The sequence below is a fragment of the Monodelphis domestica genome, chromosome 1 (genome assembly GCF_027887165.1).
Source record: "Monodelphis domestica isolate mMonDom1 chromosome 1, mMonDom1.pri, whole genome shotgun sequence".
Lineage (NCBI taxonomy): Eukaryota > Metazoa > Chordata > Mammalia > Didelphimorphia > Didelphidae > Monodelphis > Monodelphis domestica.
In genome coordinates this window covers 176,664,463-176,691,025 of record NC_077227.1, presented here as the reverse complement: position 1 = coordinate 176,691,025, position 26,563 = coordinate 176,664,463, and the positions used below count along the sequence as shown (strand labels likewise).

Here is a 26,563-nt window from a genome sequence, read left to right as displayed (position 1 = left end):
TCTAATCCATACCTCATTGTATATGTTGAAACAAGTGAAGCCTTGAGCAAGGAATAGCTGTCAAAGTCTTGGGATTTCCAACTGACATGGTAGCCTCCAGCTAGCAAGACTCCCAGTGTGACCGAGTTTTATTACTGGTATGACAGAGGTAAACTTTGTCCTTTCCTTTGGAGCCCACAGGCAAAAGGAGCCCAGGAGAGGATAAGGTGGCCAAAGTTTGTCCTCAGGGGAATGTTTTAGAGAAGGAAAGAATGAGAACGAGAACCCAAGGAAGGGGAGGTTTGGGACTGGAACAGATTTTAAGAAACATTTAACGACTTAAAATCTTTTTCTACCTTTCTTTCCTCCCACATCCTGCATCACTGAAGCCAACTGTCTGTTGGCAACGTGTGGGCTTCTCCCCTTCCTTGACTCTTCTTTCACCTAGGAGATTTACCAAAGCTATAGGAAAGGTATTATGGAGGTATATTGGAGAAGTATTATGGTACAGGGGGAAGACCCTAAGACAGAGATTTGGGAGACCTGGGTTGGAGGGTGGACTCTGCTTGCAACTAACAAGCAAATCATGACTTCTCTGAGCTTTCTCATCTGTTAAAAAAAAAGGCACTGGACTAGAGGGCTTCTGTGGTCCTTACCAGCTTCCCTCATGCTAAGATTCTAGTTACCTCCAGGGAATTTCTTGAGGAATCCTTGTAGTTGTTCCTACTGAGATGATTGTTGGGCTAGGGAGAAAGCTCCTACCTACTCTCAGCAGCCCTCTCAGCTTCAAGTGAATCTTTCAACAGAAAAATAAGCAATGGGGCTGGCAGGCACAGGAAGTCTGGCTTAGATTCTAATCCTTGGTCACACGTCCTGACCTGTCGGCTCAGACAGTGGATAAGTCACAACAAGACTATTCTCACGGAAAGGATCGAGGATAAAATAACTCAGCAGTAACATAACAGAGTCAGAGCAGGGTCCTCAGAGATGTAGCTGGGGGATGGGAGAAATGGCATAACCTTTTTTTCTCTGGATCTATGCACTATGTCTATCACCACTAATCTCTTTCCATCATCTTTTGCCCTCTGTTGTGAATGTGTAATTAAGTAGCATTTATACAGCACTTTGAGGCTTGCAAATTGCTTTACAAATATATCATCTTCATAATAACTCCAGGAGGTGATACTATTATTATGTCATTTTTACAGATGAGGAAAATGAGGCAGGCAGAAGTGACTTACCCAGGCTCACACCGTTAATAAAAGTATTGTAAGACAATAAAAGTATCTAAGGCTAGATTTGAACTCATCTTTCTAACTTCAGGTCTAATGCTCTTATCAGATAAGAGTTTATCTAGCTGCCTCTGCCATTGTCTCATCTGAGATATTTGAGAATATTTGATATCAGTTTGTCCCCTGGTGAGCTACTTGAGGGCAAGGACATGGGTCCTTAGAGGGTAAGGTAACTCCATGGTCTCTAGATCAGGGTTGTGCACACATGCTCAGCTAATTTCTTGGGTATAATGATGAGACCTTCATTAGAAAAAGAAAGCAGATCAGAGCTCTTGGCCCCAAAGACATCACCAAAGGTAACTGCTTAAAAAGCAACCTCCCCAGCTCCTTCCTCCCCTGACATAGTCATTAACTAGGATTTTTTTTTTCTTTCAGGTCTCTTAACCTTCATTAATTGTGCTTATGTCAAGTGGGGAACAATGGTACAGGACATTTTCACCTATGCGAAAGTAGTGGCCCTGATTGCGGTCATCATTGCTGGCATTGTCAAAATTGGCCAGGGTAAGAGGCAGGGCTGGTCTTGGCAAAGGGGCCAGTGTGGAATGTGCTTGGTCCAGGCACTTTTCAGGACTCCTAAGCCCCATGCTGCACACTAGGATTTTACTCCCTTTGGGAGCAGGAGAAGGTAGAAATGGACTTACCTGACTCTCTTCCCTGCCTATTTTCAGATGGTGCAGGTGTATGTATGTAGGTGTGTCCACTTAGATGCCAGATCATTCTTCTAGCTATGTTAAACTCCTCTTTCTTATCTAGCTCTTATCTACTCTGTGGGCTGGTCATGAAGAGACCACAAATGAGGCAAATTAAAGTATAGCTCTGGGACATTAGTACATATCTCTGCCTTCCAGTTCTCTTGTGCCTCTTACTCTCACCATTCTGACTAGTCCCTTAGACTAGACCTGTTAACTGTGAGGGGCTGCATATAACCCACAAAACTCCTGATTGCCTCTTAAACAAGATTAAAATGAATTTGGGAAATACTTAATGAAATAAATAAAAATGCAATAAAGCACAGGCAATATTAATATGTGGTTTTCCAAGTCAATATGTGGCCCACAGGCATCTTTATGAACAGTTTAGTGACCCCTGTTTCTCTTTTAGTTTGACTTCATTGCATTAGTCTAATTCTCCCCAGATCCTCCCGATCTTTCCTTTCCTTCTGGCCCATCTGCATGTTGTAGTGGAAACAGTATTCGATTTAGTTATGGGTCCTGGCTTGGAATCTTGGCCCTGCTGCTTGCTAGCTGCATGATTTTGGATAAGTCATCTCACAACTTTGGGCCTTAGGGTTCCTCCTTTGAAAAAGGAGGATGTGGGCTTAAGCCCTCAACTCGAAATGAGGGGTCTTAGGAGATTGTTGGTTGTTCCTTAATGAATCTTTAGCCTGGTCTTTCATAAGTTTCTGGAGGTCTTAGGAAGTCCTATTCACCTGCATTGACTTGATTTTTCACCTCTTAGTCTGAATTACCTCGAGATTTTGGGCTGTCTTAATATTCCTACCCTATAAAATTTTCTGGATTCTAGGAGAGGCGACTAACTTGGAGAATTCATTTGAGGGGTCTTCGTTTTCAATGGGAAATATTGCTTTGGCACTGTATTCTGCTCTTTTCTCCTACTCTGGCTGGGATACTCTCAACTATGTCACTGAGGAGATCAAGAATCCTGAAAGGTGGGTCCTCATCACAGATTACATATTTGTACTTTCCCATGCATTTGCCGTTACTTTGACTTTATTTTCAACCCCTGCCCCCTCTTTAGGCTCAACTATCCTGCCCATATTTTCCAAATCTATTGAATTAATCTGTTTGTCTGAAAACCTTGAATATCATAAAAAATACATTTTATTTGTAGGATTTAATGTCCAATACTCCAAGTATTATATTTATAAAGTTTATTAATTAACATTTTATTAATTAACAAAACACTAACAAATATTTTATCTTGCCTCCTTCCCAGGTCCCACTGGGGAATAAAAGCAAAATCCACCAAAACTCTTGTAACAACTCTGAGATATCACCTTTTACCTAGCAGATTGGCCAATATGATAGCAAAGGAAAATAATATATGTTGGAGGGGATGTGGCAAAATTGGCACCCTAATGTATTGCTGGTGGAGTTGTGAATTGACCCAACCATTCTGGAGGGCAATTTGGAATTATGTCCAAAGGGCTTTAAAAGAATGCAACTCCTTTAATCTAGCAATACTACTACTAGGGCTGTATCCCAAAGAGATAAAAAGAAATAGGAAAGGATCTGTTTGTACAAAAATATTTATAGCTGCACTCTTTGTGGTGGCAAAGAATTAGAAACTGAGGGGATGTTCCTTGATCAGGGAATGGTTGAATAAATTGTGGTATATGATAGTGATAGAAAATTACTGTGCTAGATGGAATGATGAACAAGATGATTTCAGAGAGAACTGGAAGGACCTATGTAAACTAATGCAGAGTGGAATATGCAGAACTGGGAGAACATTGTATGAAGTCACAAGAATTGTGGGACAATCAAATGTGATAGATTTTGCTACTAACAGCACTGCAATGATCCAGAACAATTCTGAGGGACTTTGAAAAAAATACTATCCACATCTAGAGAAAGAACTATTGGAATAGAAATGCAGATGAAAACATGATTTATCAGGTTTATTTGGGTATATGAATTGGGGTTTTAGTTTATTTTTATTGTTATTTAGTTTATTTAGATTATTTTCTTACAAAAATGGACAATAGAGAAATAGGTTTTGAGTGATAATACACGTACAACCCAGTAGAATTGCTTGTCAACTCCCAGAGGTGGGGAGGGAAGAGGGGAGGCAGACAAGCATGGATCATGTAACCTTGGAATACTTAGGTGTAATTTTTTTTGCGGAAATAAAAGATAAATTAAAAAACAAACAAACCTCATGTAACAAATTCACAAAGTCAAGCAAAATAAATTTCCATATTGGTCATGTCCAAAAACATGTCTCATTCTGTATATTTAGTTTATTCTTTGTCAAGAGGTTCATAATGTTCATTACAGCAAACCACAGCATTGATCAGAGTTTTAAATCTTTCAAAATGCTTTTATAATGCTATTATTACATAAATTGTTCTCCTGATTCTGCTTACTTCACTGCATTGATTCTTAGCAGGTTTCTCTGAAATTGCCTCTCAATATTTCTTTTTTAAAAAAATCCATGCAGATTTTAATATATATTTCTAAGTGTGCATTTGTCTTCCTTGATAAGAATGTAAGCTCCTAGGGAGCCTGACCTGTTTTATTTTATCTTTCCCTAGGGCTTAGCATAGTCCCTGGCATATAGAAGGCATTTAATAAATGTTCTTTAATTGATATATGACACTTTAATGCTTATAAAATACTTTACATACATTATTTTGTTTGACTACCCTCTGAGGAAGGTTTTATTATTATCCTTATTTTACAGCACTATCAGTTATTGTTCCTGTTTTCTTTTGACTCCCTACAGTATTAGGTTGCCATTTCTGTGCTAGTGGCCCTTAGGCACATAGGCAAATTGGGATCATCTTTTCTTATGGGGATGACCCCAGGGAGTAATCAGTATCATTCTAGAGTACAGTTTTCACTGTTGTGAACTGAGCATCTTTTCATCATTTCTTACAGCACACTAGTATTCCATTACATTGCGGTGCCATAATTTGTTCATTCATTCTCCGAATGATGGGCAACCCATTAAGTTCTGCTTCTTTGCTCCCACAAGAAGAGATACAGATGAAAGTCCCAGGTCTTGAGGAGCTCACAGTCTAATGGAGGAGACCACACATAAATAGCTGCGTCCCAACAAAATATTTACGGAATAAATTGGAAATAATCTCAAGAGGAAAGGCACTAAAATGAAGGAAGAATAGGAAAGGTTTCTTGCAGAAGGTGGGACCTGAAAAAATTCAGGGAAGTTAGGACAAGGAGATGAAGAGGGAGAGAATAGCAGCCATGGTGAAAATGCAGTTGGGAGATAAAATGTGTTCTGTGTAAGGAAAAGCAAGCAGGCCATTGTCTTTGGATTACTGAGTATGTGGAGAGGAGAAAGGTGTAAGAAGGCTGGAGAAGAGGCTGATCTAGGAAGGAATTTAAAAGCCAAAGGTTATATTTGTTCTTGGAGGTGATAGATAGCTACTAGAGTTTATTGAATGGGTGTGTGTATGTGTGTGTGAAGGGTTGACATGATTAGATCTGAGCTTTAGAAGGATCAATATGACAGCTGAATACAGAATAGGCTGGCCTGGGGAAGAGACTTGAAGCAGGGAGACCAGTAGGTCATTGAGATGGCTCAGGCATCAAGGTGACGAGGGCCTGAAGGTGGTGACAGTGTCAGTATGAGAAATGTTATAGGCAGAAATGCTAGGACTCGGCCACAGATTGGATATGGGGAGGGGGTGAGACAGTCAGGAATTTAAGATGACAATTAGGTTTCATGCTTGAATGACTGGGAGAATGGTGATACTCTGGGTAGTAATAGTTTCAGAAATCAGGAGCTGCTATACATATTTTGTACATATGAGACCTTTTCTGCTTTCTTTGATTTCTCTGGGAGATACACTTAGAAGCAACATTACTGAATCTCCCAATCTTTCCCAATTCCTACCAGTCAACATTTCAAAGTATTGTGAATTAGTGGCCAAACTGATGAAGCAGAAGCTTTTGGTTTGCAGAGGAAGGAAAAAAAGCAGAGGATGGATATATTTTTGTACATCTCGGAGTCACGAATAAAATCGTTTTCATGCAAAATAATATGCAAATGAGACCACATTATTTTTGAGAAACCAACAAGGTGGCCTTTTAATGAAAGATAAGAGCCTAATTAGGGAGCAGTTAGTAGAAATGAGCTAGATTCAGGCTGGAATGATGTTTCCACCTGCTGGATGGAACCGGAATGACTAAGAATTGCCATCTGGCATTTTAGGAGTGTCCTTAATAGCTCTGTTGGTCTGAAAGGGACCTTGAAAGATCTTTAGGCAATCCCCTAGATACTAGATACATTAGTATGTAAACTGGTTAGGATGGATGGCGCTCTCTCTTGTTCTTGCTGTTCTCCATAGACATTTTAGAGTCTTCCTGTATTACCTGTTCTAAGGCTTCATAATCTGGACTGTTAGGTAGGAAATGGCTTCTGTTTGTGCCTAGGGGAAGGTATTCTTATTAGCAGATTGGACATCTGGGTAAATGGCTTCTACCTTCTTCCTGCACGGTTATCTTGTAATCCAGCCCGTCTCCATCATCTCCATTAACCACTTCCCCCCTCCCTTATGAGCAACTCTTCCTTCTCACTCATGTATAGTTGATTTTTTTCAGGAGTAGCATTGCCTCCTTAATTTTAAATTTTATTTTCAGTTCTAAATTCTCTCCCTCTCCATCCTTCCATGCATTGAGAAGGCAAGAAATACAATGCCCATTATGCATATGAAGTCATGCAAAGCATATTTCCACTTTAGTCATGTTGCCAAAAAAATAAAAAGGCAAGAAAAATAAAAGAGAAAAAATATTTCAATCTGCTCAGAATCCATCAATTTTCCATCTGTAGTGTAAGTTTAATAGCACTTTTCCCAAATGCTCTTTGGTTATGAATAGAATTAGAACCTCTGGACTTGAGCCAATGTAGTCATGATAACATTTATACAGGGCTTTATAGTTACACAAAGTGTAATCTATACAGAATTTTTCTCTAGGAGAATGTAAACTCCTTGAAGGCAGGGATTGTGTTTGTATCCTTAGCGCTCACACAGTAAATACTCTTACCACCAGAGAACTCAGACACAGAAGCAGATAAAAGGTACAGTGAGCCATCCCACTGTTCTTGGGAAAGATTGTAGTGGTAAGGGGAGTAGTCTAAGGATACTGGGAAATTACCTAGAGGGGAATAGGACTAACATCTATTCTTTGCTCTCTTATTGTAGGAACTTGCCCCTCTCCATTGGCATTTCCATGCCCATTGTTACTATTATCTACATTTTGACCAATGTGGCTTATTACACTGTGCTAAACATGAAGGACATCTTGGACAGTGATGCTGTTGCTGTGGTAAGGGTTGTGGCTATCAAGAGGGTGAGGAAGTTGTTGATCTAGGGTAGATAGGTCCTTGTTTCCTAGAGCCTTGATGGAGCACACCTCCAAGGTACATTGGAGAATGGGTAGCTCAGATTTAGGAAGAAAACATGAGATTACTAGGGTGGGAGCATAGTATTTGATTTTCACATAGTACAAATTTTCTTCCCACCCTTACCTTTTTTCCTTACTCTACACCCCACATAGACATTTGCTGACAGAATTTTTGGAATATTCAACTGGACAATTCCCCTGGCTGTTGCCTTATCCTGTTTTGGAGGTCTCAATGCCTCCATTGTAGCTGCTTCCAGGTGAGATTGGTGTTCTTGAGATACCATGGTTACTGAGAATGGATGTGAAGGACGGATAGGGAGGGCTTATGGGGGCCCAGCCTACTTTAGTATTATTTTGGTCATGGTCATTATTTGGCCTTTTAACTTTTTCAACTTTGCCATCCTGATTCCATCATTCAGCTTCCACCTTTCTTTGTACATTGATGGCAATCCATGTATATCCCATGGGTCTCAATTTTTGCCCCACCTCAACGCACTTCAGCCTACTTTCTCCTCCCTGAAACAGGCTTTTTTTTGTGGGCTCGAGAGAAGGCCATCTCCCTGATGCTATCTGCATGATTCATGTTGAAAGATATACTCCAGTGCCATCCCTGCTCTTCAATGTAAGTATTGCTCTTAATGATGGGTTGGTTGGTAATGGAGTGTATTACTCACACTGTCCTAGGAAAGGTTGTGTCCAGTTCTTAGTAACTCTAGGGTTTATGTATTGATAGGGAGCCATGGCACTAATCTACTTGTGTGTGGAGGACATCTTCCAGCTCATCAACTACTATAGCTTCAGCTACTGGTTCTTCGTGGGTCTCTCCATTGTGGGGCAGCTCTACTTACGTTGGAAGGAACCTGACCGAAACCGGCCCCTCAAGGTGACTCATTTAACTTTGTTCCTTATGAAACAACTAGAGGATATGCTAGTAAGAAAATTTTGAACCAGGGAGGTAGACTGTTCAGTATTATTCTGGGGCCAGTGGGAATCTAATCTAGACATGAGAGACTCCATGGGAACAAAACTAGAGGGTTCACTCAAGGGTAATAAAAAAAGGGAAGCATAAATGACCTTACTGGGTGATAGATATTAGCCATCTTCCATAGAGTACTAGGCTATGATGGGAATCTTAGGCTGTCTAGACTCAAATTTTATCTTCAACTTTCCTTTTGCAGCTCAGTTTGTTTTTCCCCATTGTCTTCTGCCTTTGTACCATCTTCCTGGTGGCCGTCCCTCTTTACAGTGATACCATCAATTCCCTTATTGGCATTGGCATTGCCCTTTCAGGCTTGCCCTTTTACTTCTTCTTCGTCAGAGTGCCAGAGCACAAACGTCCACACTGCCTCCGAAAGATTGTGGGTGAGTCTTAGATGACCTTGGTTTTTGAAGTTTTTTCCTTCTTGTTCTGAAAGATGAAGATCTCTTGCCTTTCTGATGTGCTTCTCCCTTGTCTCAGTCTGATACAGATCAATTTCACACACTTCTCCATCCCCACCAACTCTTTCATAATCCCTTCTCATTTATGACCCATTTTCTCTCTTTGTAGCTTCTGCCACACGGTATGTCCAGGTCCTGTGCATGTCAGTTGCTGCAGAGATGGATTTGGAAGATGGAGAAGAGATGCCCAAGCAACAGCACAACAAATCCAACTAACCCAACAACCTGACTTTCTCCCCTAATGAGCCAACAAGGGCAAAGAATTTCCTTTTTCTACTGGTCAGGGCCAGAGGATAAGAGGGATGGATGGGATCCTTCCCTGAAGACAAATTTACCAAGCCCAGACCTGGAGGAAACTTTTGAACTTATTCTTTAAGAGAGGTGGAGAATAATTTATTTTTTGTTACTTGTTCCAGATTTTTAAGTGGAAGGTTAGGGGTAGAAAGAAGCAAGCACACTTTGAGCTTCTTAGTAGGTTCTCAGAAGGAGAAGGAACAGGGGCAAGTGCCCAGAATAGGTATCCCCTACCCAACTCTTTCCCATTGGGAGTCCTGCTCGGGGGTAGTTAGCAATGTTCTTGGCCTTCTGTCTGCATCAGAGAGGATCTACCAAAGGGGTAGAAAGCAATAAAAGGGATGACAGTGGCCTCTTTCATCACACCATCAGGTTTCTTCTTGGAACAATCCTGGCTCTAATTTTCAGAGACTTGGTATAGATGGGTAAAAAAAATCTTGATGCTCTAGAAGTATTCTCCAAGTTCTTCTTTCTTCCCAACTTAAAGCCCATTGTATTTTGTACAGCCAGGTGAAATTACTATTTCAAGTGGGACTTAGAGAGTTAAATTATTGAATGGTAAAATGTTGATTAAAAAGTTGATTTCTACCTTCACTGAGGACAAACATGGAAAGGATATTAAATAGTGGGGCCTACAGTCAAACACCTCTCTTTCTTGGTCTTAAAAAAATAAATCTCATTAATAAATATTTATTTAGACCCACCATCTGGAAAATACTGTATGGGGTCTTCTTAGGGCCATGCCTTGTATATGCTGTGGGTAGAGAAAAGGGGAAATGTAAGGTACTGGGTAGGCTGGTGGACCTAGAGACAAGATTTTGGTTCTAGTTCCATCTCTTACACTTATAAGCTATATGACCATTAGTACATTTTCATTTGCAAAAGAGGTAAAATTCTAGTGAATTACTTCTCAGGATAAAAGTGTTGACTACAGACATGGGCTACAGATTTAATTAAATACTGATTTTTCTTAGCCAACTTAGGGTACATAATTCTTCAAGCAGAGGTGAATATTTAGCTGCAAAGAAAAATCTTTTTAAAAGTTTTCAGACATATATGATAACAAAGTCTGGATTGACCCACTTTTGCCACCCTGAATGCCCTTAGTCTTACCCTTTTCCCAGTTACTGATGAGGAATCAGGAAATAGCATATGAATACAGAAGTTTATTACCTTTCCAGAGAAGAGAAAGTGGCTCAGATGCTTGCTATGCATATACCACTGAAAGCCTTCCCAAACCCACCTTGTGGGTTAGTTTATCTAGAGTCTGTGACATTGAACGTTTGTGAGATTGAATGTCATTGTAACCTCACTGCTCCTAGGAACATGGTAGGGAGTCACTGCCCAGATCTTGCCCTCAGGAACTCTGAGGCTCTTGGTAATCAAAGCTCCCCATTATGTTGATGGTGAATACACTGGTGGTCATCCAAGAGTATCCCTCCAGGGCTTCTGTGACTTTGGTTTACTGCTGGTACTGGTGGTAGTAGGAGGCTGTTTACCTTCAGGCTGTAACAAGGGGTTGTGGGTAAAGGTCTGTCGTAAGGGACCTAGAGAAGAAGAGAGAAAATGGCTAAGCAGAGAGAAAGAAGAGAGCCTGTAAAGAGTCTAGAATTCGTCAAATCAAGAAAAATGATTGACCTCGAGCTGCAAGCTGCAGGTGATCCCTCATGCGACGCTCCCGCTCCTTTAGCTGGTGAGCTGTCTGGGCATTTTTCCAGCCTGTGGGGGAAGCAATAAGCTACCAGTCAGCATCAGTTCTCTCCTCTAATCACCTCCCTCCAGAAATGCCCTTTCCCTAGAACACAAGTAGTACCTGTTTTGATGCTCTTAATGAGGCCCTCCTGTGTAGGCAACTGGCTTGGCTCATGTGTGATTCGCTTTGGAATTCTAAGCCAAATACGTACAGCTGGGATCTGAAGGAAGCTCACTTGGGCCAGCGAGAAGAGGTTGGAAGAGAACCAGTATGTGAACACTGCCTGGAAAAAGAGTGAAGGGTTTTTAAGAAGACTAGTGTGTGAGGAGACACAGCAGGTTTAGGCCAGGCAGACAAGGAAAGGCCCAGCTCCTTTAGTTTGACATACCGTGGGGAAATTGATGGTGAAGGGCAAGACTATCAGGGGCAGCACTCGGAAGACAGTTTTCATCATACGAAGGTTGGCATTGTTGACACCAGTTTCAGCACCCAGCTGTCAATAAGGAAAACAGTCAGTGTAAAAGAGAGAGGCAGGAAAAGATAGAAAAAGAAGTTGAAAATAAGGAAGAGGTAGGTAATAAACAAAAAAAACCACATCTATCTTCTATTTCTGGAGAAAATAGGAGGAACAATACTCATTGTATCCATACACCACTATAACATTAGGGAGCTAACTAGATTTGGCTGATCATTCCTAGGAAACTAACTGCAACCCTGAACAATCTGCCTGATGCCACCTACAACCCAATAAAGGTATATCTGGGGGTAGACCTGTATATTCCATAGGTGAATTCACGAATGAACCAGTTTCCTACTTCCTCTTATCCCCAGCTCCTACTCTTACCTTTATGATAATTTTTTGACTTTATACTTTTCCTTGGCTCCTCAGAATTTAGTAAGCTTTACTACCTATACCTGGAAAATTAGTTTCCCAGGAAAATCCAGGCTTACCTCCAGGATTGCCCACATTGATGCTGTGACTAACAAGGGCAATGCATATAGGGGGTCAGCTGCTGTGAGATCCTGGAACCACCAGAGACCACCATTCTGCATGCTGGGCACAGGGAGATAGGCCATTTCTCTCAGTGCAATGAAGAAGGAGATGAAGACAGGAGCCTAGATCACAAAGTAGACCAGTATTAAAGAAATAACCACTTGTTCTACAATGTACTATGAAGATAAACTTAATCAGTTCTTAGGAGGCTGGAGAGTGGGAAACAGATAGGAAAGGAGTCCTAGAAGCCTAGAAGAATGACATAGCTGCTCACCTGGGCTAGAGGAACAATGAATCCTCTCAAAGGGCTCACATCATGTTTCTTCTGGTAAAGTTGTAGTTCTGAAAAGGCCCTGGAAACTGATCAGTAGAGGTGAAGCAAGTTAACCATAGAATGCCAGAGGAGGGAAATATCCCCCTTGTGACTTAACACATACTTCTCTACCTCTACCCTCAAATTCACTCCCCTGCTATTCACCAAGAATGAATGAGCATCCAAGACTTGACCCAACCCCAACAATGTCCCAACAAGACCTTCAGTGATTCTGCTGAAGCTGCTTATACTTTCATGAAAAATGCCAGTTCAAGGTGAAGTTCAGGGATGAATCTTTCCCATACTTATCCTTCATTGACTTACATTCAAATTTGTCCCCTGATAACTTGGCCTCATTCATTCGGGTGGAAAATTTTTGAATCTCGGGCATGTGGTTATTGATCTTCACTGCCTCCCGTTGGCCTTTCACAATGAGGGGGAAAATCATGATTCTTGCAACAACAGTGCCTATGAAAGCAAACCAAAGACAGGTGTGAATTTGTATGAAGCCCTAGTCTGGCTGGGATTGGGTCCCCACCAGGAAGGGACAATCTCATCACCTATCTCAACTGTAACTGAAGGGCACAGGACAAAGAAAAACATTTGGAATTTATTTCCATAGCTCTGATCTATTGTTCAGATCAAGACGCCCAATATTAATTTTTGAAAGATAGGTGGGTATTTGGGAATCTCTGAGTTCAGTCATTGCTAGTGAAAGAAGAGCACTGACTGATGGCTTACTGTTTTAATATCTTCTTCCCTACCCACCCTGCATGACCAGCTTCCCAGCCACGTGGATCAAAGTTCTTCCCCTCTAGCCCACAGTGATCATGATATTAGTCACAGGGATTTTATTCTAACCCTCTCCTACATTCAAAATGGCTTTTACCATCTGACTTCTGTCTGTCCTACGATAATGCTGCTCCCCCCAATCTGCTCCCCCCCTCAACCCCCCAACTTGGAGAAACTATGCATCTAAGACTTCTGACCTGTGTTTCTACCTGAGTCACTTCTGAAGCCCCATCATTTTGGTCCTCATCTGAGGTTGTGATCCCCGATATCCTGCTAAACCAGATTCAATCCCTCTAAATTTTCTTTTACCTGCAAACCCCTATCCCAAGATCCTGTTTCTCTTCAAAAGTCTTATTCCCCTTACATGTAACAATGGCTCCCCACCATGGCAGGCCCAGATCAACATGTACAAACTCCAAAAGGTTCTGCACGAGTCCCACTGGGGTGAAGCCTCCTAGTCCCAGGTCACTTAGGCTCTGCTCTGTGGCAGCCTGGACTGCATCAGCAGCTCCCCCTGGAACTACCTCTGTCACTGATGGTGGGGAAGGGGCTGCAGGGAGAATGGGAGAGGTCTGCACCTGTTGGAAGAAAAGTAATTTGGTAAAGAGCCAAGTGGGTAAATAATTAGGGATCTCAGAGAAGTGGCGTATAATAGATTTGGAATAATGCATCTGTTTTGCTTTTTCAGACTTGACCAATGTGTTGATTTGTTTTATTTGATTGGGCTTTGGTGGGTGGGGATGATAAGAGAATGAATCATAAATGATATATAAAAATGAAAATGGCATCAATAAAGTTTTTAAAAGGAAAAACGAATAGCAAGGAATCTCCAATGTCTCCTTGGGTTCTCATGTTACAATGTAATATTTCTATCTACTTGCTTTTGTAACTCCCCACCCTTCTAACACTGTCCATAGTTTGCATATGCATAAAATTTCTAAGCTAGGAAGATCGTTTTATCCATGCTTAAATCATCTAGTAAGAAAGAATCTGGGGGGCAGCTAGGTAGCTGGGTGGATTGAGAGCCAGGTCTAGATGGGAGGTCCTAGTGTCTGGCCTTAGAAACTTCCTAGCTGTGGGACCCTGGGCAGGTCACTTAACCCTAATCCCCATTGCTTATTCCTTACCACTTTTTTTAACCCCTTACCTTCCGTCTTGGAATCAATACTGTGTATTGGTTCCAAGGCAGAAGAGTGGTCTCTAGGCCTGGCTTTCAATCCACTGAGCTACCCAGCTGCTCCTTATCTTACCACTTTAAGGTTAAGGGTTAAAAAAAAAAATCTGTACACTACCCCACATGAACTTTAGTTCATTTTCTTTTTTGGAAAGCTCACATCATTTCTACAAGTTGAACTCATAGTTATTTCGTCAACACTTAATTTACAAGGCACTTTTCTCACATTAAAGCTGTGATGAATGCAGTATCAGTATCATTATTCCCCTTTTTTCAGATGGGGAAAACTGACTCATAAAAGTGAAATAACCTGCAGGCAAGACTCAAACCAAGGTATTTAAAAAAAAATGTCCATTTTCTATAATGCTTCTGTAAAATAAGAGGGTTGAACTAAATGTTTTAAGGTCCTTTCTAATGGTAATGTTCTTTGACAGTATTACCAAGCACTGCCACATCATGTTACCTTAACTTCTGTTTTTAAAAGGTTTGATATCTTTTGTTTTGATCAAATGAGATAACATGTTAAGTGCTTTGTAAATCTCAAAGTGCCATATAATTTACATTTCCTAAATAGTCCTTCTTTACCCTCTCCCAAATAGCTTAAGACTGCAGTCCCTTATAACAAAGAGTAAAGGAGGAAGGAGTTTGGCAAAACTAATCAATCAAGAAACCAAATTCAACATCATTGGTAGTGTGCAATACCCATAGTTCCCTCTCAGTTGCCTTCTAGATCTAAATGTTGTATGCTCTTATAATCTTTGCAAAGGAGGAAGGTTAGTATTTTTATATCTTTGAGGCCAAACTTCATTATTTATTTATTTTTGAAACCCTTACCTTCCATTTTGGAATCAATACTATATATTGGTTCCAAGGCAGAAGAGTGGTAAGGGCTAGGCAATGGGGGTTAAGTGACTTGCCCAGGGTCACACAGCTGGGAAGTGTCTGAGGCCAAATTTGATCCCAGGACCTCCTGTCTCTAGACCTGGCTCTCAATCCACTGAGCCACCCAGCTGTCCCCGCCAAACATCATTATTAAAATTTCATAGGAAGGGGTTTTGATTGTTTTCTTGTTCTTTCCATTTACGTTTTTGTAATATCTGAGTGTATCTTTTGTTTCTGTTCACTTTCATTTTGCATCAGTTCATATAAATCTTCCCATATCTCAAAATATCCCATTCACTTATCAGATGCTAGAATGTTTAGCCATTCTCCAATTAAAGAGCATCTGTTTTGTTACTTGATGACATTTTGGTCTCTTACCTGGCTTTCTGCAAACAGGGCAGTGGAGGTGCTGAGGTACCGTGGGGTTGGGCCCAAGTGGTAGACACAGGGAGATAATTTTCCCCTTTGTCTAGTTAGGAATAGGCTGGTGCCAGGTGGTCGTTTCCACTGTGGTCCACAAAGCCAGTACGAGTTCTGGGAGACACTGTGGAACTGAAGTTGGGAAATGACAAATAAGATGACCTGCTACTCATTGCAGACAGGCCATACATACCAAAGTTGTGGGTTGGAGGTCCCTGCATATCCCTTTGAAATTACTATTATTGATTACTTTTACGCCTGTATGCTTTACAATTTTCAAATCACTTTAATACTCAGAAGCCCATCTGATCCTCAGATGACCTGGCGGGGAAATGGGCAAGGCACAACCACACAGGCCCTCACTTTACAGTTGATTAAAAAAAAAAGGCAAAACAAACCGATTAAGTAATTTCTCAAGGTCACCCAGCAAGAGTGGTAAGGGCAGAACTTAAACTCTGTTCTCCGGGTTCTTAAGGCCAGTTCCTTACACGAAAACCGAACCTCGGAGGTCACGATGGGTGGGTGGGGGGGATAGCACTAAAGGAGTCAGAAGTCACGAGATCGGGGGCATAGCACTAAAGGGGTCAGAGGTCACCATCTCCTAACCCATTTACGGAGATTAAGCAGCGAGACACCCTTCCCCGCTTCAGGGGTCCGAAGTTACCAGCACATACTGGGCTTGCCTACTTTTAGGCGGGTGAGTTGAGGTTGTATGCCCACGTCCTGGTCCTGGCGTAAAGGGGGCCGTACCTGGCGCCGAGGGCGTAATACGCGAAGAACCTCCAAGTACCCACACATCCGTCCCGACGCCATCTTCCTGGGCAGAGGAAGCGATATTGCGCTTGCGCACTGACAGCACTCTCCACGCGAGAAGCCGCCCTTTTGATTATGGTTAGGAAGTCAGAGGAGTCTCCACAGATCGAATCATCATACAAAGTAGACGGGAGCGGCCATCTTTGATCCTGGTAAGAAGACGCAATGGGAGGAGATAGCAGGTACGCGAGCGGAGGCAGTTGTCTTGGTTACGGACTAGAAGCGGGGTACGACTTTTGTCTGGCGCCTTTGGTAACCAGTAATAGGGCGCAGAATCTGCAGTTTTCTCCGTGTGGAAGCTGCTGCCCGCCTTATTGGATTTTCTGGAAGAATGTCCCGAGGGATCCCCTTGATTTCGCTCCAGGAGTCGGGGTTGGGGTTACCTAAGGATGCGCCGGCCATGTGTGAGCCTTTGAGTGTTTTCTGCAATCTCTGTAGATTCAGGACGTGCTGGGATAAAAAATCAGAAGCTCGTGTATGTTTTCCCACAATCACCTAGTTAGGTGTTCTCAACGCCAGCCTTTCTATTTGGTCCTCAAGCTTTTGGGAGCCAGGACGCTTTTTTCTTAAGTTATTGAGTACTGTACCCCACCAATACTACCCCAACTCCTCACTTTTGTTTATGAGTTATATCCATCAATATTTATTGAATTATAAATTAAAATATTTTCATTAAAACACTAGCAAGCCCGTTCATTACATGGTAAGAAATCCTTTTTGCAAAAATAATTTCCCAATCCCCCAAAAATTTAGTGAGAAGAATAGTTTTATTTTATGTATATTTGCAAATCTTAATGTCTGACCTAGAAAAGTGATGGGTTGATTTTCAAGTCTGCTTCTGCATTCACTCTCTTATTATATGTTGTTTTGGTTGAAATATATAAAGAAAATCTAGCCTCAGGCAGTTGGAAAATTGTGTATTTTAAGAAGCAAATGACGTATTAGAATTATTTTGAAAATAGTTTTGAACTTCTGCATCCCCCAGAAAGGGTATTGGGGACCCCCAAGGAGTCTGTGGATCTCACTGAGAACTAGTCCACTAATCAATCTCACAGCCTTGGGGTAACTAGAACACTACAACACAATGCAATACCACCACAAACAACATATACTTAACCCCAGAAAAGATACTCATGGTTATTAATGTAATTCTAGAAGATAATAATAGCTAGCATTTTTTTTATGCTTTTAAGGTTTGCAAATATTTTATCAAGGGGGGGAAGAAAAGAAAATGATCTTTGTTTCTAATGAATAATGTTTGAAAATGACCAAATAAAATAATGTTTTAAAAAAAGACTTTATCAAGCATTTTATTCTCAATAACTGTAGGAGGAAAGCACTATAGTTACCCTGTAAAAAATGGAGACTTGAACCCAGGACTCCAGTCCCCAGAAGTCCTTGCTCACTTCCCAGAATGCTTTGTAATTGCACTGAATTCTCACCTGGGCGAGATCACAAGTTATTATTTAAAGGAGTTCTCCGCTTACTGAGGCTCTCTTTCCTGTTTTTGCTTGTAAGCAGAGGGCTCTTTCATGATGTAGGTGAGGTTAAAATGGGTCTCTTGGCCCACCTAGCTCGTGCTTCTCTTACTTGTATATTCTCAAATTCTCAACCTTTAATAAAACTCTAAAAATATAATACTCCTTGCTGAGAGAAACTAATTTCTACCTGCCTCAGTTTCCCCTAAATTTTAATTATAACAGTTGAATTTTAACTGTTACAACTCCCATTTTACATATGAGGAAACTAAGACAGGCTCAGCTAAGTAACTTGCCCAATTCACACTGCTAATAAGTATCTGAGGCAAAGTTTGAACTCAGGTCTTTCTGACTCCAGGTTCAGCCCTCTATCAACTGCATCACCTGTCATTAAGGAAAAGCTGATTGGTATAAAACAAGTTCTTGGCACTGTATTTCTCACATAGCTTTGCTTTTAAAAAAATTAAAAAATATATTTTAAAATTGAGATTTATTTTTATATCACAATTTCTCCCTGTATCTTTCCTCTTGTCTCCCAGAGAGAGTCTTGTTGTAATCTTGATAACAAATATATATTTTTTAAAAACCCTTACCTTCTGTCTTGAAGTCAACACTGTGTATTGGCTCCAAGGCAGAAGAGTGGTAAGGGCTAGGCAATGGGGGTCAAGTGACTTGCCCAGGGTCACACAGCTGGTAAGTGTCTGAGGCCAGATTTGAATCTAGGACCTCCCATCTCTAGGCCTGACTCTCAATCCACTGAGCCACCCAGCTGCCCCCCAACAAATATTTTTAAAGGAAGAAGTAAAAGAGGGGCAGCTGGGTGGCTCAGTGGATTGAGAGGGAAATTAGATAGGAGGGCCTGGGTTCAAATGTGCTGTCAGATACTTTCTGGCTGTATGACCCTGGACAAGTCACTTAACCCCCATGGCTTAGCCTTGCCTTGGAATCAATACACAGGCAAAGGTTTAAAAAAAACATAAAAGAGGAAAAAAAGAAAAAAAATCAGCAAAATTGATCAACATATTGAAAAGGTATGATATGTGTAATATTCCATACCCATTTGCCCCAACCTCTGCAAAGATGGCTTACCTATCTCTTTAGGACATTGGATATTTTGTTTAATTTTAATTTTGATTTTAATTTATGTTTTTGAAAACCCTTACCTTCCATCTTGGAATCAATACTGGTTCCAAAGCAGAAGAGTGGTAAGGTCTAGGCAATGGGGGTTAAATGACTTGCCCAGGGTTAAACAGCTGGGAAGTGGCTGAGGTCATATTTGAACCCAGGATCTCCTGTCTCTAGGTCTGGCTCTCAATCCACTGAGCTACTCAGCTACCCCATACATTGGACATTTTAAAGAGAGATCCAGAGAACCAGAGAATTTCAAAGTTGGAGGGATCTTGAGATCTTCAATCCACACCTCAACAGGAATCCTTCCTTTTAAATATTTCTGCCCAATGGTCATCTATCCAATTTTTGTGTGAAAGATTATTTCCTTCATGTAGCCCATTTCAATTTTGGATAACTCTAATTCTGAGGAAGTTTTTTTTTTTGGTTTAAATTTACATTAATAGATCATGGATCCCAACTCCCTCATTTTTTAGATGAATGAAACCGAGGTCAAGTTACTTGCCCAAGGTTACATAGTGTGAACCTTAAAATTTCTCAGACTCTACTTCATAAGGTTGGGTTAAGACCATTCCCCATTGAGACCATTCTCCATTTGGGCAGTGAAGGTACTTAGATCAGGAAAGTGAGAACTCTACTTAGATCAGGAATGTGAAGAACTCTACTTCACCATACTTAAGCATGCCTTAGGGGAAGATAAAGTTATAAACTCTTTTCTGAACAATGAAAAGTACTTAAACCCATACTTATAGTGGGACAAAAGTTCTTAAGCTATGCCTATTTTAGGACTAATACAAAAGGGTGCTAAGTACCTATAAAGTTCAGGCAAGTTGTGAATTTACAAGGAGCAAAGAGGTGAGAAACTTACTCAGAGCTTTCCTGGTGTGAATTACTCAAAAATTTACAGCTTCTTAGGTGTGAACTAAGAATGGTCTGTCCTTTGAAAACTGTCTACTGTGATTGGTAGATGTAAGAATTTAGGGGAGGTGACATAGGAGAAAATTCCCTTTAAATAGGAGCTCAGATAGAGCTGAAGAGGAGTCAGATTGATATTCAGATAGAGATTCAGGATTGAGCTGGTGGAGGCAGCTGAGATGAAGCTGGCCCGGTGACACTAGAATCCTTGCTTGGACAGATCTTGTGGTGAGTGATTAAGGACTGACTGATCTTTCTTTTAGGGCTTAGGCCTGGGTTGGCCCGGGCTGCCCTGGGCCAGCCTATCCTTTTCTCATTATTCCCCTTTTCTCTCTTTCTCTCCTTTTCTTTAATTCCACATTTGTGTTAATTAAAATCTCTATAAAACCCAGCTATCTTGGGTATATTTTAATAATTGGGAATATTTCCCTGGTGACCACCTTATATATTTGATTTAAAAACAAGACACTGTAGTGAAAACATATTTTCTGTGGTCACAATTTACTCATCCACTCTTATATCTACAACAATTTAAGTCTTCCACTATTTTAATCACTACAATTTATGGCCTCAATTATTTTAATTATTATTATTATTATTTTAAACCCTTACCTTCCGTCTTGGAGTCAATACTGTGTATTGGCTCCAAGGCAGAAGAGTGGTAAGGGCTAGGCAATGGGGGTCAAGTGACTTGCCCAGGGTCACACAGCTGGGAAGTGGCTGAGGGCAGATTTGAATCTAGGACCTCCCGTCTCTAGGACTGGCTCTCAATCCACTGAGCTACCCAGCTGCCCCCAACTATTTTAATTATTACAATAGGTAGTAAGCATCATAGGTGGGATTTGACCTCCAGACCTCTGATTCCTAAACCAGTGATTTTATTATTCTTTTAAAATCATTGTTTATTTGCTGCTCTTAAAAAACAAAAACAAAAAACCCATACAACATTGCTGCAAAGTCCAAATGATGCCTTCCTCCCCACCCCATCTTCTGCCCCTTAAAGAAAGAAGCAGACTCCCTTTTATTGAACTGTTTAAACCCTTACCTTGAAATCCTGGGGAAATTTACTTAAAGCCAGGACTGTGTTGGAGCTAGTTCAGCCTATCATGATAGGAAATTGTGAAATGCTATAAAGGCATGACTTATTATCTAGACTTTAAAAAATGTTAACAATATACATTAAACTTAAAAATATTTTTTGTATGCCCCCCCAGCTGATTGTTAAGTATCAACATCCTGTTTAAATTTGAGTTTTGCTTATGTTTAAGGTTTTTCCCACAAGGCAGAGCAGAAAGATTCTCAACTTATTTAGAGCAGGTATAGATTTCTTGGTGATGTTCTAAACCCAAATAAGTTTTACTTTGTTTAAAAATATATTTACCAAGGTTGAAAGATTTGCTACATCTGTAAAAATTGTGATAAATATCTATCAGTTCATAATTTTGTTTGATGTCATACAGCAACTTATATGAAATATGATAGTAGGTTTGTTTGCTATTGTAATTAACTGGACTATGGTGAATTTTGGTGACTAATACCTCTTTGAATGTGCATTATCTACTGTGTTACTGTTTTATTCTGAAAATCATTTGTACTCACAGATGGCTGACACAATGTGTCACTGATTTTAAGCTATATATTTTTGATTTTTAAGACTTTTATTATTGTTTTTCCTTGCATGTGCAATATAGTATCTGAGTTTTATTTTTTCTTTCCTTTTTGTATTTGAAGCACATGTCAACAGTATTGAGATTTTTCTTTAATTTTTTTATTTTGTAGTAATATAAGTTTAAAAAAATTGTTCTAATATTAATGCATACCCAAGAAGCTTTAGACTATAAAAATGCCATTGATTTTTTAAAAAATTATGGAACCTTGCTTCATGATGCTGTTCGATTTCAGAAGAAGGGAATATACAAAAGAGCCACTGTACAGTGCTAAAGAAGCACAGAGCCCCTGCATAGTGCCTATGGAGCACAAGGTCAAAGAGACCAGATCCCAGTGGGATTGATGTAATTTTGAGCCAAGACAAGAGGACTTGAACTTGTTTGGGGTTAGAGGTTGTGGCTGTTTTGACATATGTCAGAGGCTGGACTTCCTAAGAACCACATTCTATCAAGCACCTCCTTTTTTCTGCCATCCTGGCTCCCATTTGCTGCTGAAATCTAATCCCTTTTCTGTCTTTCATGGTGTGGCAAACTTTCTGTAGTCCTAGCTATTGATTGGGTAGTGCATCATTTTAATTAGTCTCTGATTCAAGGACCTATTTTAGATTTGTTTTTCCTTTACTTAAATTTTTTTAGACATAAGACTTACATTTTGTATTTCATCCAAAAGTTATTTTTCTCTTTTATTCAGATTTGTTTCATGTTTTTGATTTTCTTTTGCAAATTGATTCATAATCCTCATAACTCAGCCATGCATCCCTGAGTGATCCCTGTGTTTGTTATTATTCATCTCAGGGGGGCCAAGTTATTGTTGTGAACTTTGATTTAAATTTGAGCAATTTTAGGATAAGAAACTTGCTACCTCCCAGAATCCAGAATGCGCCATGAAGATAGATGCCTGCAGAGACTACATGCTGCACCAGAAGATCCAGAGTGAACTTTGGGATGTGAATTGAACTGGGGGGGAAAAGGGGGTGAAATGCCTTTGTACTCTTATGACTACCCCCAAATTGGCTTTTTGTCAATTTAGTAATCATTAGTTTTCTTTTTTCCCCCTTTTATTCATTAATTATTGCAATTTTTAAGTTGATTATGTTTCCATAATCCTTTTGGGGAAACTGGTTTCCCAATAGGTTCACAGGGGGGTATGTATAAATAGAGATTTTGAACCTTTGACTTCATTCCTCAGAAGTTTTTAGTATTTCCCCAAATTCCCTATGATCTCTCCTGCATCTCCATATTGGTGAGATCACGTTATTGGTATTTAAGTGGATTTTTGCTCCTCCCATATTCTTTCTTTGACCTGTGTGACCAGGCTGAATTCAGGCAGTTCTTTTGCTTTAGTTATTATTAATAAAACTTTATAAAAGATAATATTTAGTTATTGCATATTAATTTTAATCTTTATAGGACCCAGTGCCTCCCATCTCTAGACCTGATTCTCAATCCACTGAGCCAACTAGTTGCCCCCTTGGTTACCTATTTTCAAAACAGAAGAGGCAACCAGGGATCAGAGGCCCAGACTTAGGCTCATATAGGTAAAACATTCTTTAGATACTATGTGTTGGCAGTCCTCATTATTCCATGTGTGGAGGGAGGGATCCTTTCGTCATCCCAAAGCTCTTATATAGTACTAGAGAAGGATGAAGTGCATAAGAGGATTGAGTACTCCTTTTTAAGGTCCACTAAGTATACACCTCTTCCTGACTCAATGACCTATTAATAATGAAATTATTTTGACATTCCAAAGTGTACTGTATCAAATTAGTACTGAACCAAATTAGAATTAGAATTAGTACTGAACCAAAGCACTTGTGGGTCAGGGATGTGTTAGAGCCAGTCAGCTATCTCAAACCATTGGGAGAACCCATTGTTAAATTTTCAATGTGAGTATTTATACTTTGGAAATGGGGAAACATTACCAATGAGGGCTTAATTTTTTGTTTTGTTGATTGTCTAGATTTGGGAAAGTGATGAAGAAAATGTTAATAATGCAGATTAAGCCTAAAAGTGTGTAATTTGTTTTATAGGAGAATTAGTTAAATATTTTCCAGCACATCCCTGAATGTGGCCCCATGGAAGTGACCTAGTATCTACCATATCAAAGGGGCTCTTTACCCTTATTCATTAAAAAACTATCCCTTTAGTATTTGTTTTTGAATTTTTCATGTAATCAATTCAAGTATGTTGATCAGTAGTTAAAGGACTCCATTTGTGCAAAGTCAGTCATTCGGATAGAGTCAATCTTAGTGAACACCCATATTTTAACCTTGCTCAATCTTTGGGTACTGTGCTTAGCCAGCATGCAGGAGAAGAGGAGGTTCCCTTTGTGACAAAGAAATCACTTTTAAAAGACTGATATATATTAATTTAAGATCGCCAAGGAATTCAGCTATGTAATTCCTAAATGAAAACTCAAGTCAGCCGTCAACCTTTTATAGAGTTTAATTACAGACAGGAGGAAGAAAGGAATTAGAGATAGAGAGAGAGAGGGAGAGAGAAAGGGGAGAGAAGGGAATAGGGCTTAAATACCCCTTCTGTTTAGGCTGGGCCAAAGGGCCCAAGCCCTTAGATAGCTGGGGCAAAGAAAAGAGATCAGTCCCTATTACTCACGTGACCAAAATGGAGAAACAGTCTCAGAGGCCCCCACCTTCAGCCTCCTTCAGAGCAAGCTTCTCAGAGCACCTCTCCAACCACTCAGAGCCAAAACTCTCCAACCACCCCCTCAGTCCTCAGACCCCTCTATCTTTAAGGAAACCATCCAAGTTCCCTCCCCTCAGTTCTCACATCTACCAATCACTGTCCATCAATTTCCCTGTGCCAATGGTGGTTCTAGCTTAACCCAGGACCGCCCAGAGGTCTGTGGCTTTGCACATGTCTGTTGGAGGTCATATTCTCAAATAATTAAATTTTGATCTATGCTGCAGCCCTTCCTAAATCCTGTTAGGACTGAGTGGGGTGGAAATTGTATTTTCCAAGACCTGATTCTGTCATTCCAAGTATCTCTATTGTATCAATTCTAAAATCAATCATGACTCAAAGAAATTCCTGTTCTGTGCTTAAGCATAGGACAAAGCCCTTTCCATTGTTCAGCAAAAGGTTTCTGTCCTAAAGTAATCTTAAGAAGGGAGGAGAAGGAACCTCCCATGCCAATGGGGTTCACATTCCAATACACTATCAGTAAGAAATTTTCCAAGTATGAAATTTCCCAATGGTGAAATTTCCAACATTTATAAGTCTAAGAAATTTTAAGGTTTACACCTTCCAGTTAATCTCATCTCTTTGGAGTGTAAGGGGTAAATTTAGGGGTTTTGACTAATATATTATCCTTATGGTCTCCAGGGATTAATTCAAATCCCAAAGAAAATACTCGTCAGTTTGGAAATTTTATGGTGGTTTAATTAATATAGAGGGAAGGAATTAAGAAGAGCGAGGGAAAAAGGTATATGATTTCTCAGGCCTAGCCTGAGCCAAGGGGAGTTCAGAGATCTTCCAGTCACGGGGCCTCCTCCGAGATGAAGGGCCTCCTAGGAGGAGAAGAACTATAAGTGCTAGGCAACTGGGGTTAAACAACTTGGTTAGGGTCATACAGCTAGATTTTAACCCAGGACCTCCCAATTCCAGACTTGGCTCTCTAGATACTGAGCTACCCAGCTGCCCCTCCTTTGACTTAAAAAATACACACACACACACACACACACACACACACACACACACACACACACACACATATATATGTATATGTTTTTTCTCCCCATGGTATTTAATGATGTTTTACTGAGTTTTCTCTGGTGACTTTAATGGCATGCAAATCTACCTTCCCAAATTAGCACACAGTGAGCTGTCTAAGTAGTTTAATCTGTAAGTTTACTTGGTTTGCCTATAGAGTTTATTTAACAAGGTTCATCATTTCCACTAGGGATATATAAAATTAATATAATATAATATAAAATTAAAACTCTTTAATTAAGTTTATTAAAAATTTTGTAACATTGAAAGAAAAATTGGATTATGATTTTTTTAATCCCTCATGGCCATATTATACTTGTTTTCTGTTTTAAGGTTATAATTGAGAATCTGTTACCCTAAAAAAAAAAAGAACTACATATCCTGAGAGCCCACTGACTTCCTGTCATTACTTACTTCCTGTAGACAGAGGATAAAGGGAGTGGGTGTTGAGGCTCCTCCTCTCTTTTTGCCATTATGTAGAATCAGCAGTGATGGTGTTGAGTGAGGATTTTGAAAATGGCTAACCAGCCATGGGCACGTGGTTTTTATTTTGTATCCTCTTTATTCCTTGATTTCTAATGATCTTTAATAAACCTCCAAAAATATAATATTTTTATTAGAGATTAAATTTTTAATTTTTACAGTTGGCAACCAGAAGGGATGAGAAACTCTCTTTTTTAAAAGATTGCCTAGATAATTTTTTTAAGCCACATTTCTCCTGCTAAGGCTTTTTGCCCACCCCAGTTACTCACCCACCCACCCTCGCAAACTCCAACTCTATTTTTAGCTGAGGGACTCTTGGTGAAGAAGAGATAAGCCACTTCTCTTGGCTAACTGCTTGAGTTCATATTCTTCAGTTCCTCACTGCTGACTCTGGTATTGCTGATACTGCTTCCTCCAGTCCCCAACGATGATCACTCAATTGACAAGGCCACCCAGCAACTCTACTCCTGATCTCTGGCCTCCAATCGAGATCATTCATTCAACCCAAGGCCCCAGCCCCAGCCCCAGTCCTAGTCCTGTTGGGCTGCTGGTAGCTGCAGCTGTGCCTTCAGAATCACAAACTAGCTGGTAAAAACTGGGGTGTTCTTTCCTTAGGCAACAATTAGCCTCCCCATGGCAGGGGATCTCAGGGAGGGAAGAGTTGAAGGAAGTTACTCTTCCGAACAGGAAGCTGATTACAAGGATGGCATATTCTATGAAAGAGCAGTGCATTACCTATCTCAAACAGCTTCCAGTTTTAGGATGTTTTTTCTTTCTACCACTAATCTATTCAATTATCTTGCCCGAGATTCAGGGGGAATATTCATCTCCTTACAAACCTTTGCCATTTGGGCCTGCCCAGTTTGAGATTCTTAAAACCCATGTTCTCCCTTGCTAAGGGAGATCCCACAGTACTTACAAAAGGAATCTCAAATAATAAAAAAAGGAACTTTAAAGAGACTGG

General features: G+C 40.3%; 2 protein-coding genes across 8 annotated transcripts in view; one reads left to right on the top strand and one right to left on the bottom strand.

The window, feature by feature from the left end:
• SLC7A7 (solute carrier family 7 member 7) overlaps positions 1-9,824 on the top strand; it is a 54,923-nt gene extending 45,099 nt beyond the window's left edge. For all 6 annotated transcript variants that reach the window (XM_056810024.1, XM_056810021.1, XM_056810023.1 and 3 more), the window contains exons 4-11: positions 1,647-1,772; positions 2,796-2,940; positions 7,183-7,306; positions 7,538-7,641; positions 7,910-8,006; positions 8,118-8,267; positions 8,563-8,746; positions 8,934-9,824. In XM_056810024.1, the coding sequence (XP_056666002.1) occupies positions 1,647-1,772; positions 2,796-2,940; positions 7,183-7,306; positions 7,538-7,641; positions 7,910-8,006; positions 8,118-8,267; positions 8,563-8,746; positions 8,934-9,040 (1,037 nt within the window). In that variant the 3' untranslated portion in view covers positions 9,041-9,824. The remainder of the gene's footprint in view (positions 1-1,646; positions 1,773-2,795; positions 2,941-7,182; positions 7,307-7,537; positions 7,642-7,909; positions 8,007-8,117; positions 8,268-8,562; positions 8,747-8,933) is intronic.
• Positions 9,825-10,264: 440 nt separating this feature from the next.
• On the bottom strand, positions 10,265-16,259 carry OXA1L (OXA1L mitochondrial inner membrane protein). Of its 2 annotated transcripts, none has more exons than XM_007479794.3 (10): positions 16,137-16,259; positions 15,345-15,518; positions 13,275-13,488; positions 12,443-12,586; positions 12,080-12,165; positions 11,763-11,927; positions 11,200-11,304; positions 10,932-11,094; positions 10,757-10,837; positions 10,265-10,665 (listed from the first exon to the last, which is right to left on the bottom strand). In XM_007479794.3, exons 1-10 carry the CDS (start codon positions 16,197-16,199, stop codon positions 10,541-10,543), a joined length of 1,320 nt encoding a protein of 439 aa, XP_007479856.1. In that variant the 5' UTR covers positions 16,200-16,259; the 3' UTR covers positions 10,265-10,540. The 2 variants fall into 2 exon arrangements, with proteins under 2 accessions (XP_007479856.1, XP_007479855.1); XM_007479793.3 differs by having other exon boundaries at positions 16,074-16,214.
• Between the last annotated feature and the right edge of the window lie 10,304 nt (positions 16,260-26,563).

What these genes read in the sequence shown, in the direction of transcription:
- OXA1L (XM_007479793.3), bottom strand. Translation starts at nt 16,199, where the DNA reads ATGGCGTCGGGACGGATGTGTGGGTACTTGGAGGTTCTTCGCGTATTA. An exon ending in CTCAACTCACCCGCCTAAAA is followed by an intron (nt 15,519 to 16,073) that starts GTAGGCAAGCCC and finishes TCCCAACTTCAG; the next exon opens with TTCCACAGTGTCTCCCAGAA. An exon ending in TCACCATCAATTTCCCCACG is followed by an intron (nt 11,095 to 11,199) that starts GTATGTCAAACT and finishes CTCTTTTTCCAG; the next exon opens with GCAGTGTTCACATACTGGTT.